General features: G+C 46.8%; 1 protein-coding gene across 8 annotated transcripts in view; it reads right to left on the minus strand.

Moving 5' to 3' along the window:
• Positions 1-14,441, minus strand: part of NSD1 (nuclear receptor binding SET domain protein 1) — a 101,518-nt gene that overhangs the window by 54,299 nt on the left and 32,778 nt on the right. For all 8 annotated transcript variants that reach the window (XM_041004570.1, XM_041004296.1, XM_041004223.1 and 5 more), the window contains one exon: positions 11,765-14,297. In XM_041004570.1, coding sequence (XP_040860504.1) covers positions 11,765-14,297 — 2,533 coding nt within the window. The remainder of the gene's footprint in view (positions 1-11,764; positions 14,298-14,441) is intronic.

Here is a 14,441-nt window from a genome sequence, read left to right on the forward strand (position 1 = left end):
TCAAATATCTATTACAGCCTCCCTGTGAAACAGTTTTAATAAACATAATATGCTAGTTATTGTACTACACTATTGGCCTTTTGGGAACACCGGCTAATGATAGCAGAATGCAGGTTACAGTACACTTAGGAAGCAAGAGGCATTTTACGATAGGATCACTCAGAGGAAGCTATTCCTGTCACAGCATCGCCCATATTACCTCAATAAAAAGAAAGCAAAACTTCTAAGTCACAAGAAAAAAAGACCTAAGAAAGGAGCTATGAGCTTCTCCAAAGCTCTTCCTTCACAGGTAGAGCCTAAAAAAATAAGTCACATTAACAAGTACAGATAATTCATTTTTATTGGTTCTAACTGATATATGTAATTTCATAGTAAGCAAGCTAAAATGAATCCTAGGGCCCGATGTGGTGGCCTGGTGGCTAAAGTCCTTGCCTTGCACGCACCAGGATCCCATATGGGCGCCGGTTCTAATCCTGGCAGCTCCATTTCCCATCCAGCTCCCTGCTTGTGGCCTGGGAAAGCAGTTGAGGACGGCCCAAAGCCTTGGGACCCTGCACCCGCGTGGGAGACCTGAAGGAAATTCCTGGCTTGGTATTGGCTCAGCACCGACCATTACGCTCACTTGGGGAGTTAATCAACGGACAGAAGATCTTCCTCTCTGTCTCACCTCTCTGTATATCTGACTTTGCAATAAAAATACGTAAGTCTTTTTTAAAAAAAAATGAATCCTAGAGGTTCATGTAGTTAATTACCAAAACTGTATTAATCAAATACAATACTTCCACTCTAATTAAGGGCTTAGTAAAAGCGCAAAAACCACCGTAATTATCCCAGTTTTTCCATGTCAGACAACAAATCTACAAATAATTAAATTGGACAGTTTATTTCAAGCAACTATTCCAAAAGTAAATTTAAAGCATGAACTGAATGACTGTGTAAAATGTTCCTCTAAATAACTTTGAAAACTTTGCTGTGGTAGGAAATGGCCAGACCTAAGCACACATTGACTATTCAAGGGAAAACAGATGAGAAAGGGAAGCTTATTTCGGTGCATAAAAATCTGAATTCCAAATAGATTTTTCACAATAATCACTTTCTTTCAGTATACTGAAGATCCAAGCACTACACATGTACCTATGACAGTGAACGGCAATTACTTATTGCTCTGAGGAAAACAGATTATGCTTTAATAAATAACAATTAGACATGCCACGCAAGTCTTCACACACCAATGATTCTCTAACAAAGGGGGGGGAAAGAAACGGTAGAAAATAACAGTGGCTTACCACGTACAAGGCAATGCTCAGGCATTTATCATTTACAAACTCACAGCCATCATTCCAACCAGACAGGTGACTTCATGAATACTGTCACTGAGGCTCACAAGAGGGAAAACGAAATGGTTTCCCAAGCCAATTTTAGTTCGTTATTGCAGTTTGCAGGGCCATACTCCCAACCCCAACACGGAGAGCTCTTTCTGTTCAAACAAGCCCTGCCTGGCTCACACTGTCCCTGGATCTCAGTTGTCCAGTCTCTCTCAGCGGTGTCCATGAGCTTCCACTCCCCTAGGGGACGCTGTCCCAGTCTAGCGCTTCACTAACTGTGAAAATCTATTGTGTCTCACCTGATTCTACACAGTAAGTAGCATGCGTTGCTTCCCCATCAAAATTATGCAGAACAATGCTGGAAATTTATCAGAATAAAGTCATGCTTAAAGACAGAGTTGCTTGTCTCTCCTGACAAGCAATACGTTCTCTGTAAATGAAAACTGTGTGATCACAACTAAAGGACTTGATCCAGAAGGTGCTTCCTGGCTGTGTCTCCTAGCCCCTTCTTGCCAACCACCCCACACCACAACAACCAGTCTAAACTGGATCGTTTACCCCAGCAAGGTGAATCGAAGAGTGCAAAGAATTCGTGCGATCCTATATTACTCTCACCACAAATGGGTAAAGAGACACCAGAGATAGTGACTTGCCAAGCTACTGGAACAAAGGGAGGGGTGTCAGTTTTGGATATGGGAGAGAAACATTAAAATGACAGAAAACTACATGTGCTAGTTAGGAGAGGAGTAAATCATGCAAGCCACAATACGTGATGTGCCTCAACTGCGCAGGCCGCTCCAAGGTTCTAAGCGGACTCCAGTTCCCACCTCAGAACCAGCACCTACCGCTCAATCTAAAACTAAAAAGTTTCAAAAAGGTAAACTTGCTACTGTGCAGAATAAACTGCTGATACTGGGAGAGGCCAGCAAAAGCTTTAGACCTCAAAGCATACGTGCACCAACTGAAATGGTGCAAATGGTGTGGTTGTTTGGTGCCCACGGGATGCGCGTATCCTACATCTAAATGCTCCCAGCGAGCACACACTTTGGGAAACAGCACGTGACAGCTCAGGGACTTCAGGCCCTGCCGCCCAGGGTGGAGACCTACAGGAAGTTCCTGGATTTGGCCCAGCTTGGCTGTTGTAGACAACTGGGGAAACAGGATGAAACATCTGTCAGTCATTCAAACCATCTTTCAAATAAATAAACAAAAAAATAACATAAGTAGCCCAAGAAAACTGAAACCCAAATGCTAATCAACAGCCAAATGGATAAACTCAAACAATGTCAAAAATCGACAAAGAAATATGACTTAGCAAAGAAAACACAAACCATTAAATCATGAACATACTTTGGAAATCCTCGACTGCTTTCCCAGGCCACGAGCAGGGAGCTAGATGGGAAGCGGGGCTGCCGGGATTAGAACTGGCACCCACATGGGATCCCGGTGTGTGTGCAAGGCGACCATTTTAGCAGCTAGGCTACCGCAAGGGGTCCAAAATTCTTTACACTTTTAAAAATACCAGATAAACAAATATCAAAGTATCAGATAAATTATCAAACATTCAGATACCTTATCAAGGGTGTTTTTGACAATTACCATGATCACTTTTTTAACCTAATATTTTCTTCTTTTTTTTTTTTTTAAGATTTATTTAGTTTTACTGCAAAGTCAGTTATACAGAGAGAAGGAGAGACAGAGAGGAAGATCTTCCATCCAATGATTCACTCCCCAAGTGAGTGCAACGGTCTGTGCTGTGCCGATCCGAAGCCAGGAACCAGGAACTTCCTCCAGGCCTCCCACGCAGGTGCAGGGTCCCAAGGCTTTGGGCCATCCTCGACCACTCTCCCAGGGCACAAGCAGGGAGCTGGATGGGAAGTGGAGCTGCTGGGATTAGAACCAGCACCCATATGGGATCCTGGCGTGTTCAAGGCAAGGACTTTATTTAGCTGCTAGGCCACCGCACCGGGCCTATAATATTGTCTTCTTTTAATCAAAAGCTGAAACAACATAATGGGCTTTTGGTCATGTGTTTAAAATGTTTGAGTCCTCAAATCAATTAAGCATAAGGCACAGATCTACAAGAAGAATAAATGCTTTATTCTTTGGGCCTGGCGCAGTAGCTGAGTGGCTAAAGTCCTCACATCGCATGTGCCAAGGTTCCATGTGGCTGTCAGTTCTAATGCCGATGGCCCTGCTTTCCATCCAGCTCCTGGCTTGTGACCTGGGAAGGTAGCTGAAGACGGCCCAAGGTCTTAGCACCGTGCACCCAAGGAGGAGGAGCCAGGAATTCAATCCAGGTAGAGAGGTAGGTGTAGGTATGTGTGTGTGGTGTGTGTGTGTGTGTGTGTTTCCTTAAGGTATTAGCATTGCCAATCAGTGTTACATTAAATTACTGCTCTTCGCTCTCACTTCCTATTGAAAAAGACATCAAGACCCCATACGCACAACTGCCTTGTGTCCTGGCTGCTTCCCATCCAGCTCCCTGCCTGTGACCTGGGAAAGCAGTCGAGGATGGCCCAAAGCCTTGGGACCCTGCACCCACATGGGAGTCCCAGAAGAAGCTCCTGGCTCCTGGCTCCTGGCTCCTGGCTTCGGATGGCTCAGCCCCAGCCATTGGAGCCTCTTGGGGAGTAAACTAATGGATGGAAGACCTATCTGTCTGTCTCTCCTCCTGGTAAATCTGACTTTCCAATAAAAACCAACAAATCAAAAAAGACAGTTGAGTGGACATTAAATTACAGCAGGTTAAAGGACTGGTTGGGACAAACACATCCCAAAACATTGTATCTGGTTTGAGCCCCAGCCGCTCCACTGTGATCTCACTCCCTGCTAATGGAGGCGGTTCAGTCCCTGCTTGCCATCATCTGCAAGACCATCTGGGTCCTGGTTTCAGCCCAATCCCCTACTTTTGTAGTAGATGGGTAACTCATTCTCTCTGCCTCAAAGAGTGGAAAATAAAATCAAGGTGTACAGGAAAGTGGGTAAGACCATTGTCTCCACACTAATATCATTTTTCCACACCAATATCATCATTTCACCTCCTGTATCTGGCTTCAGGGGAGAAACAAAAGGAGAAGCAACCCACTTAGCCTCCCACCCAGGTCCCCAATGTGGGGCATGCTCCGAGGGTCCTGCTCAAGCAGTTCTGATAGTTCAACAGTTCCGAATTGCTGCCAATCTTACCGTTCCAAGCAAGACGAAATCTATTCAGAATCCGCTGGCTGACACAGTCTCTTCATGGTTGGGGTTCTGAGATCAGCAGTTCAGTTGGGGAGATCCCAAAAGAAACTTTGTCTGAGGCGATCCCAGACCTGATTCTTCTGTGTGCTTGCCAGTACAGGGTCCGGCACAGCCCGCTGCCCCAATCAGCTTATGCACATGCTGGTCGTTTCAATTGCTGGGTCAGTTCTGTTTCCAGCCCTGTCTTCCACTGGAACCAATGGGTGTTGCCGTCCAGCCCGATCCTGCCCACTTCATACTCGGCCCTCATGCAAATCAATGTGAGCTGCAGCCTAGCTGGGGCGACTCTCCATGACCCCCACAGGCCTGCCCCCTGCCCTGGTTCCCGTGCTTGCCAGTATGTACCGCAGACTAGTGCAGTCTGTCCCACATCCCATTCAGTTCTCATACATGTCAATGGGCACTGAAGCCTAGTTCAATCCAACCAGCCCTACCATCCAGTCCAGATGCTGTTGGTTGCCCTTCTGTCCAGCCACCCCTCCCCCGTCCTGTTTTTTGTGCTCTCCAGTGGGAGTGGTAACCTAAGACGGAGGAGCCCACTGCGGCCACATCTGGTACAGCCCACCTCACCTTGGCATTCCGTAATGTGCACTGGTTTGTGTTGCGATCACACCTGGCCCAACCCACACTCTGTTCTGGTGCTTGGTTTCACCAGTGGGTGATGTGAACTGGTTCAGCCTGGTTTGCTGCCTACCTATGACAAATGCATGCCAATGGGTATCTTTCTCTGGCCTGGTCTGAGTTGCTCCCTATTGTGGTTCTTGCACTCACCTGCAGGGACTGTCTCCTGGCAGCAGTGACTTTGGCCTGAGTCCCCAGCATTGGGTGTGGCCTGGCTGGGGCAGCCCCCACAGCCGCCACACTGCAGGGAGCTGCTTTTGCCCCAACCCCTAAACTCTTCCTGCCGCAAGATGAAAGCGGCAGGGCGGAGCCAGGTATTTTCTTATTAGAACAATGAAATACCTGAGACAGGCTAGCTGTATAAAGACATTTAATTCACAGTTTTGGAGACTGAAATTCCAAGATCGGGCAAGCCCAGTGATTCGCTCCCCATTGAGGAGCATAATGCAGGGGACACACGCAAAAGCCAAAGGTCACACCACTGTACAAGAAGCCAGAACAGCATGGGGCGGGGCTCTTAAATGGGCAGTGTTCCCACGTTCAAACTAAGAATCAAGCATCCAACACATGAATACCTGGGCGACAAAGCACATCCAACCACGGTACCAAATGACTCAAGATTCCATTTCTAAGGGTGATACAGGAGAAAGGACAATGTATACACAGCATGTTAGAAATCATTCATGTATGTTACACTACTTGTCACAAAGATCAAAGACAGGAAACATTTCGAACACCCACAAACTGATGAACAGATATGTAAAATATGGTTCATTCATACAATTAAATGTTTACCCTTAGGAAGACATAGACGTTGGATGAGGTTGGGCGGTATAAGGTTTAGCCACCACCTGCATCCCATGTGTGTGCCGGTTCAAGTGGAAGTGGTTTAAGGGCTAAGGCCCTGGAACCCATGCAGAAGACCCAGAAAAACTCTGGTACTGTGGCAGTGCAAGCTAAGCCTCTGACTGCACTGCCATCAGCCCACATAGGCACCAGCTTGAGTCCTGGCTGCTCCACTTCCATTTCCACTCCTTGTGTGTAGCCTGGGAAAGCAATGGAAAACAGCCCAAGCCCCTGGTCCCTGTAACCAACTGGGAGACCTAGAAGCTCCTGGCTCAACTTGAGTCAGTGCAGCCATCTGACGAATGACCCCACAGAACGAATATCCACATTTTTTATTGTTTATGTGTAAGTTTGCCTTTCAAGTAAAAATAATAAAGCTTTTTTTAAAAGACATCAACATGATGACAAAATGAAGTTCCAATACTCACTCCCTCAACAGGGACGTTGAATTAATAACATACACAGATCCAAACACCTTTATGGGAAGTCATAGGCCTTCTCCGCCAGAGAGAGGAAAGAACAGCCACAGTGAACAGAGCCTCTGCACCAGGCCCAGGCACGCAGCCTACCCGGACAGCCCGATGGCACCTTCCTCTGGGCAGGATGCTCTGCTGAGAGGCAAGGCAGAATGCAGCAAGCATCACGCCTCCCGGCTGTTTTCAGAGTGCAATGCCAGAACCTGTTCTCCGTTGCACCTGGCGTGCAGCACTACCATGGGACTGGAGAGGACACGGAGCACGACTGCCTTGATGCTGAGCCAGAGTGCCTGGGAGATAACAGATATGCACGCCTGGGAAAGGAAACAATGCCTAATTTCTCTTGGAAGGAAAGAAGAGAGTATGTGAATCCAGTGCTGGGCTTTTCAGAGAGCTGCCACAGGACCATATCTGCCTCATTGACTGGGGCAGTAAGCAAGGACACAGCTTCCTAAATGCTGAGAACGGGGAGCAGGGGATCGGGCAGCACACTGCAGACAGTAGAGGAAACAAGCCACTAGGAACTCTCGCCTCCCCAAACATCAGTCATCTGTATAGAAAGATCTTCCACCTGCTGGTTCACTCCCCAAGTGGTTGCAAAGTCCAGAGCTGAGCTGATCCAAAACCAGGAGCCAGGAGTTTCCTCTGGGTCTTCCATTCAGACACTGGGTCCCAAGGATTGGGGCAATAAGCAGAAGCTGGATCAGAAGTGGAACAGCCAGGACATGAACCATTGCTCAGATGAGACACTATCAGAGCAGGCAGAAGCTTAACCTACGACACCATGACGTTGGTGCCTTCACAGTCTTAATAATAATTTTAAAAAAACCTCTTCAAACTACCACCAAAAGCAACTTATCACATATAAAGGAGTTCATAGTATCAGCAGAAATTTTCCTAAGCAGAAATGAGCGATATAATATATTCAGAATGATGAAAAGAAAATCTTGCTAATCAAGATACCATAACCAACAAGACCAATGACAAACGGGAGCCAGCTAAGACGTACACATAACACATTAAGCCTCCACCTGCAGCGCCAGCACCTCATTTGGGTACCAGTTCAATTCCCAGCTGTTCCACTCTGATTTCAATTACCTGCTAATGGTGTGGAAAAACTCCAAAGGATGGCCCAAGTACCCAGGCCCTTGCCGCTCACACAGGAGAAGCTCCTGGCTCCTGGTTTCAGCCCGGTCCGGCTCCAGCCCCTGTGGCCTTTGGGGAGGGAACCAGCAGATGGAAGCCCTCTGTCTCCTGCTCTCCTTCTCTCTGTATTTCTGCTTTTCAAATAAAATAAAATAAACCTTTTTTAAAAATGACCAATGGATTCTTTGTTTCCCTTTGCCATGGCGGGAGATGTGTCCCTTCCAGGGATCCTCCCCTCCGGCCTGACTTCCGCAAAAATAAAACAAAAAATGACAGATGAATGTGAACAAAAACTTGGGAGGTCAACGTTTTCAAATTTTGGTCTGGAAACGGGAAAGGCATAAAAAAATACTGTAAAGCTCTTTTCACACAACACACAAATATAAACTCTGTGATATCAATAACAAAGTGGGAACAAAGCAGTATAAAAGATCTTATGTACAATTAATGGCTTAAAATAGACTGCTGCCATTGTTTTATATAAACCCTGACGGTGTAAGAAAATGCTTACAGAACCGAAACCGTAATGAGAACGGAAGCACAGCATGCCCACAGAGAAGAGCAGCAGCTACCAGGACAGGAAGGGGGCGAGAGGCAGGGGGCGACTGGCAGAGCGGTGACTGGCAGAGGCAGCCAGCAAGACGGCAGCGGCTCCCACTTCTCAGTGATTGCTCTCTCCCATTCTTGCTGTGACTGAGAAGGGGAGACAGAAAAAGCTCCCATCCTTTGGATCCCTCCCCAAATTCCCACAACGCCTCAGCCAATCCTGGGAGCTGGCAGATGTGAACTAGGCAGACATTCCAACTCCCTGAGCCTCGGCCCTCCAGGACGCTTACTGGCGGGCAGTGGGAACTGAAGGCTGCAGTTGGGTGTAAACCCCAGCACTCTCACATAGGACATGGGCATCTGCCTGCTAGACAAGACAGACAGCTCCACTTAGCAGATTGAACTACTTAATCAGAAGCCAGGGCAGGGGCCCAGTGTGATGGCTCAAGGCTAAGCCCCCGCCTTGTAAGCAGCAGGATCTCATATGGGCACCGATTCATGTTCTAACTCTCCAATTCTCATCCAGCTCCCTGCTAATGGCCTGGGACAACAGTAGACCATGGTGCAAGTCCTTGGGACCCTGAATCCACATGGGAGACCCAGAACCTCCTGGCTCCTGGATTTGGAGCCAAGAGTTTATATCAGTAAATGCCTGTATTAAAAAGGGAATATTTCACTTCAAATCCAGTCTAACTTCAAAACCCAAGGACTAGGAAAGCAAGAACAAAAGAAACAGCTGAACTCAAAGTAGAAGAAAGCAAAGCCGATATAAACAAAACAGATCAGGGGAAAAAAACACACAAACTCAAATTAGTTCTGGAAAACAACCACAAAAAAGCCCTAAGCCAGAGTAAGAATAAATAAATAACTACAATCAAAAACGAAACAGATGTCACAATGAACTATGTAAACATACTGGATAACCTGGAAGAAAGTCCTAGAAATACGTAACTGTCAAGACTGAAACAGAAAGGAAAACAGAATGTGAACAAATATATAACCAGTAAGGAGATCAAATGACTAACCCAAATGCCCAACTATCAAGACTGAATCATGAACAAGCAGACAATGTGACGGACATATATAATTAGTAATATTAGATAACTAACACAAAGCCTCCCAACAGGGATGGCGGCATGCTGCTGACTGAACCCTAGCATGCAATACGGGAACGCCCACGGATGCCCTACTTGCTCCACTTTCGATCCAGCTACCTGGGGATGCACCTGGAAATTTAGCAGAAATTTAGCAGAGGCTTCCTTCCCTGCCACCCATGTGGGAAACAAGGATGGCGTTCCTGGCTCCTGGCTCCGGCCAGGCTGAGCCTTGTTAGCTGTGGAGTTTTGGGGAACGAGCCAACAAAGAAATATCGGCAATCCTCCTACCCCCATATTATTCCCTCTTTTTTCTATCTCAAGCAAATCAGTAAATCTTTAAAAACAAAGACATCCAACAATGAGAAACCCAGGACCACATGGCCATGAAGAATAAATCAATCTTGTATTTCCTGCTTCTGCAATTCCTACAAGAATTCAAATACTTCCAAACTCACTTGAAGAGGCCGGCATCACTCTAATACCAAAATCATACAAAGAAACTACAAGACAACAAAGCCAAAAACCAATGTTTACTAACGTAAAGATTCTTATAGTAGCAAACCAAATTCAACAGAACTTAAAAGATAAATACATGTAACTAATTTGAATTCTCGGGTGTAAAGTTGGGTCAAAAACATGAAAAGTTATTTTTGTGGAATATATCACGCTATTAGAATACAGGGATTTCCCCCCAAAATGCCATGATCATCTCCATTGATGGGAGAAAAGCAATGGACACAAATAAAATACCTTTCCAACTGAAAAACAGAAAAAAATCACGAAGCCCATAACAAAACAATTTACAAACATGAACGAGATCACGTATGAGGAGACCACAGCTAACATCATACTCAATGGCAAAACCAGAGAGCTTTTTCTCTACGATCAAGGCAAGGCAAGATCAAGGCAAGGCAACAATGTTCATTCTTGCCACCTCCTCAACATGGTGTTCAAGTCCTAGCAGGACAGACAGTCTCGAAAATGCTTCCAACTGGAATCAAAGCAAGAAAGTAAAACTTGATTCACAGAAAACATAACTCTTATATAGAAAATCCTACAGATACCACAAAAATCCTGTTAGAATAAAATTCTAAACAATATTAAACATAAAATTTAAACAATAATCTGGTCATAGAATGGGCACAGGACTTCATGGAATATTCTCTTAGGATAAGCAAATGGCCTTTAAATACCAGAAAAGCAACTCCGTCCCACTAATCATCAGAGAAGAGAAGCGCGAAGTCTCCCTCCCAGCCCTCCATGTGGTCACTGTCAGTGTAAGAGGCCAGGCGCTACAGTGACACAGACACAGGAGCCTTGGGACACTGCTGGAAGGTCTGCACACTGGTGCAGATCCCACAAAATATTAACAATATAATTACATATGATCCAGTATTGCTAACTTTTTAATATATCTATATATAAGTCTATCTATCTATCTATATTTTTAGATATATTTTATACATATATAGATACATCCAAAAAAAAATTCTTAAAACAATTGGATTTAAATCTTAGGCTCACGGGCTAATGTGATGGCTCAACAGGTTAGTTCTTTGTCTTGTAGAATCAGTATCCCATATGGGCACTGCTTTGTGTCCCTGCTGCTTTATTTTCAAATCAACTCCCTGATTATGGCCAGGGAAAGCAGCAGAGGATGGCTCAAGTCCCTGGGTTCCTGCAGCCATGTGGGAGACCCGGAACAAAGTCCTGGCTCCTAGCTTCAGACCAGCTCAGCTCTGGACACTGTGGTCATTTGAGAGATGAACCACCTGATAGATCTCTCTGTCTCTTCTAAATCTATCTTTTCAAATAATAAACAAATAAATAAAGAAGCCTTTGCCAGGGGTGGGGGGGGGCAACATCTTAAACTCAGAGTCTCTCAATTATTTCCAGTAACAAACTCAATCCCAAAAAGTTCACAGAGGTGTTAAAGGTATAAAACAGAGATCAGCATACAACTGAGGGAGGCAGCTTCTGGTACAATGTAATCTCTGAAAACATGGAAATCTCATCTTCAGAATTGAAAATTCAGACCCTTCTACAGAAAAACTCCTTTTTGAAGGGCTGGCACTGTGGATAGGCCATGTCAGTGAGAGCAGCGGCTCCATTTCCAACCCAAAGCCCGGCTGCTGTGGCAGGAAGACGAGCAGACGGTCTCGGGCCTCAGGCCTTCCACCGGAGGAGGCCACGAGGGGGCCCGGAGCCCCAGCCTCGGCCATGCCCAGGCCCAGTCACGGCAGTCACTTGGGGAGCCAACTACGAGCCATTACTTCACCACACCCTCCCTCCCCCACATCCTCTCACCAGCCTGCCTTTCAAAAATACAGTTTTTCCCTCAATCAAGCAGCAATCCTTCGTTTTCACTCCCACTTTCACAATTCTACATGAAAACGGACCATGCCCAGGACAATTTATGAGCACTTTTTTCCAATCCCTTTCTGTCCTGGTCACAAGCTCTCACCTGGTTCAGGAAGCTTGGCCTGTGGTGTCAGGCTGGGAATTCCTGGCTCCTTTTCCCGCTCCTCACTGCTGGCAGCCGATTTCTCGCAAGCATTCAAGCGTGGTGCAGCTGAATCCAAGTGGCCAGCAGGACTTGGATCTGTCAGTGAGTGCTCCGGGCCATGTGTGGAAGGAGTTGTTCTATTCTCTGCGAACGCATCACGCCGCTCCTCGACAGGGTCACCAGGAAGCAGGACCGCAAAGGCAGCCTCTGAGTTCTCCTTCTCCCTGAACCTGCCGCCACGCTTACGAGGTTTGGTGCGCCTTTGGGTCAAACGCTGCCACCGTTTTTTAGGCACCACTTGACTGACAGGGCTGGGTTCGTCATTCTCGCTGTTTGCTTCGGAGGTCAAGTCCAAGCATTTACTGCTCCGTTCAACTGTGGGCTGCTTCTCAGGGCACTGATCAGGACCAGACTGCTCAGCCTTGCTCTCAAAACGAACCTCAGCTGCTGCAGGGGCCTTCTGCGCACAGGAGTCCTCCTTGGCGGCATCTTCCACCACACCTGGGGACGAGCCACTCACGGAGCAGCCATCCTCGCCGTCTCCGGGCAGTGGGACTTCAGCAGTCACCACGGGAAGGCGGGTGGGCTTTCTTTTGCGCTCTATCTTTAAGGCCTTGCGGTTCACGATGTCTTTTCCCATTTGGGCTGAAAAAGCGTCACGCAACTTGGACAGCTTGGATCGCCCCCAGTTGCGCCTCGTCACACAGTTTGCACGGTGTTTAACAGAAGCAGGGGGGTCTCTTCCCTCGGGTGCTAACACAGGTGGGGGAGCAGATGGCGGAGAGTCCACTCCACCCGGGCTAGGACGGGCGGAGTCTGGAGCGCCATCTCCACTTTTTTCTGACTTATGCGTGGAGCTTCCTGGAGTCAGCACCTTGGAAGCCCCTGCGGGAGTACTGGTGGAACAATCCCCCCGACTAGGACTCCGATAAGAGACCAAGTTTTGAGCTGTCATCAGTCGCTGCTCCTTGGTCTTGCTGTCATGCATGTCTTTCAGCATCATTAGCAACGTGCTGAATTTGTAGTCTGGTTCAAGGGGCATGTGATTCTGATTAGAAGAAGAAAAAAGTAAGGGTTTAGATGGCTTAGAAGTCCCAGAGTCACTGACATCCTCACCTAAGGATCTGTAAGAGAGCTCCTTCAGCTCTGATAGCACGTGCTTCACCACCGCGCTCTCTATGTCGCTCGAGTCCCTGGTCTTCTCATGCATGTTGCTCAGTAGTTTCAGCCCGTCCATCTTCCCACTCTTGGGGCCGCTGGCCAGAGCAGAGCCTTTGGTATCCGAAGAGCAGTATTTCAAACTGCAGTCCTCATTTGGAACTGGTGGTTCTACACTCGCTGGGGTTTCTTTAGGCTTGGTGCACTTTATACTTCGGAACTTGGGGGGTTTGCTTTTCAAATGTAAGAGAGCTTGACTGGTAGTCCCACCCGGCGTCACTACTGAGTTCTCACTGGAAATGCTTGATGGGGTGTTGAATTTTGGAGTGAGACCATCATTTTTAAAGTCTGATTGGGGTTTGTGGACAAGAGTGGACACCGTAAGATCAGAGAGATTAACTGGAGGCGTCTCAGTTCCCAGCTCTGTTGTCTTGGTGCAGTTTATTAAGTGGTCACTATGGGAGTTAGTGATGAGGGGCTTCGGTTTTGCTTTTACCCTAGAGTTTGTGGTAGAATACCTAGAATACGTTATCTTCTCATTTTTCTGCATGGATACCATATTCTCTGTTCTATCAAAAGTATCTGCAAGTTCAAGGACACCACTGTCTGACTCGGAGCTCTGTTCCCCAGCATCGAGATCGCTGCTTCCATCATCAGAAGTGGTGCAGATACTGATGGAATCGCTGCGTTTCTCCTCCTCACTCGCTCCAAGATAGCAAAGCTGCACTTTAGAACTGCACACAGGCCCTCGCTGGGGCTTCTTTTTCTCCCCAGAGCGTTTAGAAATCAAGGCACCCTCCGACAAGCCCAATAAAGAGTCACAATTGGAAGTCTCAGATTCTTTCTTTGCAGTGTTTTTTCCACAAGAAGAAAACAGAAAGGTTGCTGGGGCAGAACTGGACCCTGTGAGGCTGTTTGCTATCCTGGAAAGCTCATTAGATGCTTGCGTATCAGATGCATCCCCAGAGATGAAGTTCAAGCCGAGGTTCTCGGAGATCTTCGCCCTCCGCACTTCCTTATGCGCCTCAAACTGCAGGTGGCCCTTTTTGATACTAGTCCTTTTGGGGTTATCAGAGTTCTTTCGGGCACAAAGCTTTTCCTTCTCATCTGCAGAATGTTCAGAATCAAAATCCAGAGACTCCAAGCAGCCATTGAGCAACAAGCCGTGCTCCGATTCAGGGTCATGCGTGCAGTCCTCGAACGGCATATCCTCCTCACTGTCCAATTTGATCGAGCTGCTGCCACATTTTCGAGCCTTTGACCCTTTGGGAACATCATACTGTTCGGCAAGACCAACACTGGCTTCCCATTTACTCAAAATTTTCTGAGGAACCTTAAATTGAAAGGACAAAAAGAGTATCACTTTTCAGAGAAATGGGAAAGGAACAAGACGACAAATAAATGGCTAGCTCCCAAATCAGAAGTTTTTCCACTGTTAAATAACTTAAAGTCCCTTTAATTGGGACAAGCTGGAGGG

The sequence above is a fragment of the Ochotona curzoniae genome, unplaced genomic scaffold (assembly GCF_017591425.1).
Source record: "Ochotona curzoniae isolate NIBS_2020 unplaced genomic scaffold, NIBS_Ocur_1.0 contig_1, whole genome shotgun sequence".
Lineage (NCBI taxonomy): Eukaryota > Metazoa > Chordata > Mammalia > Lagomorpha > Ochotonidae > Ochotona > Ochotona curzoniae.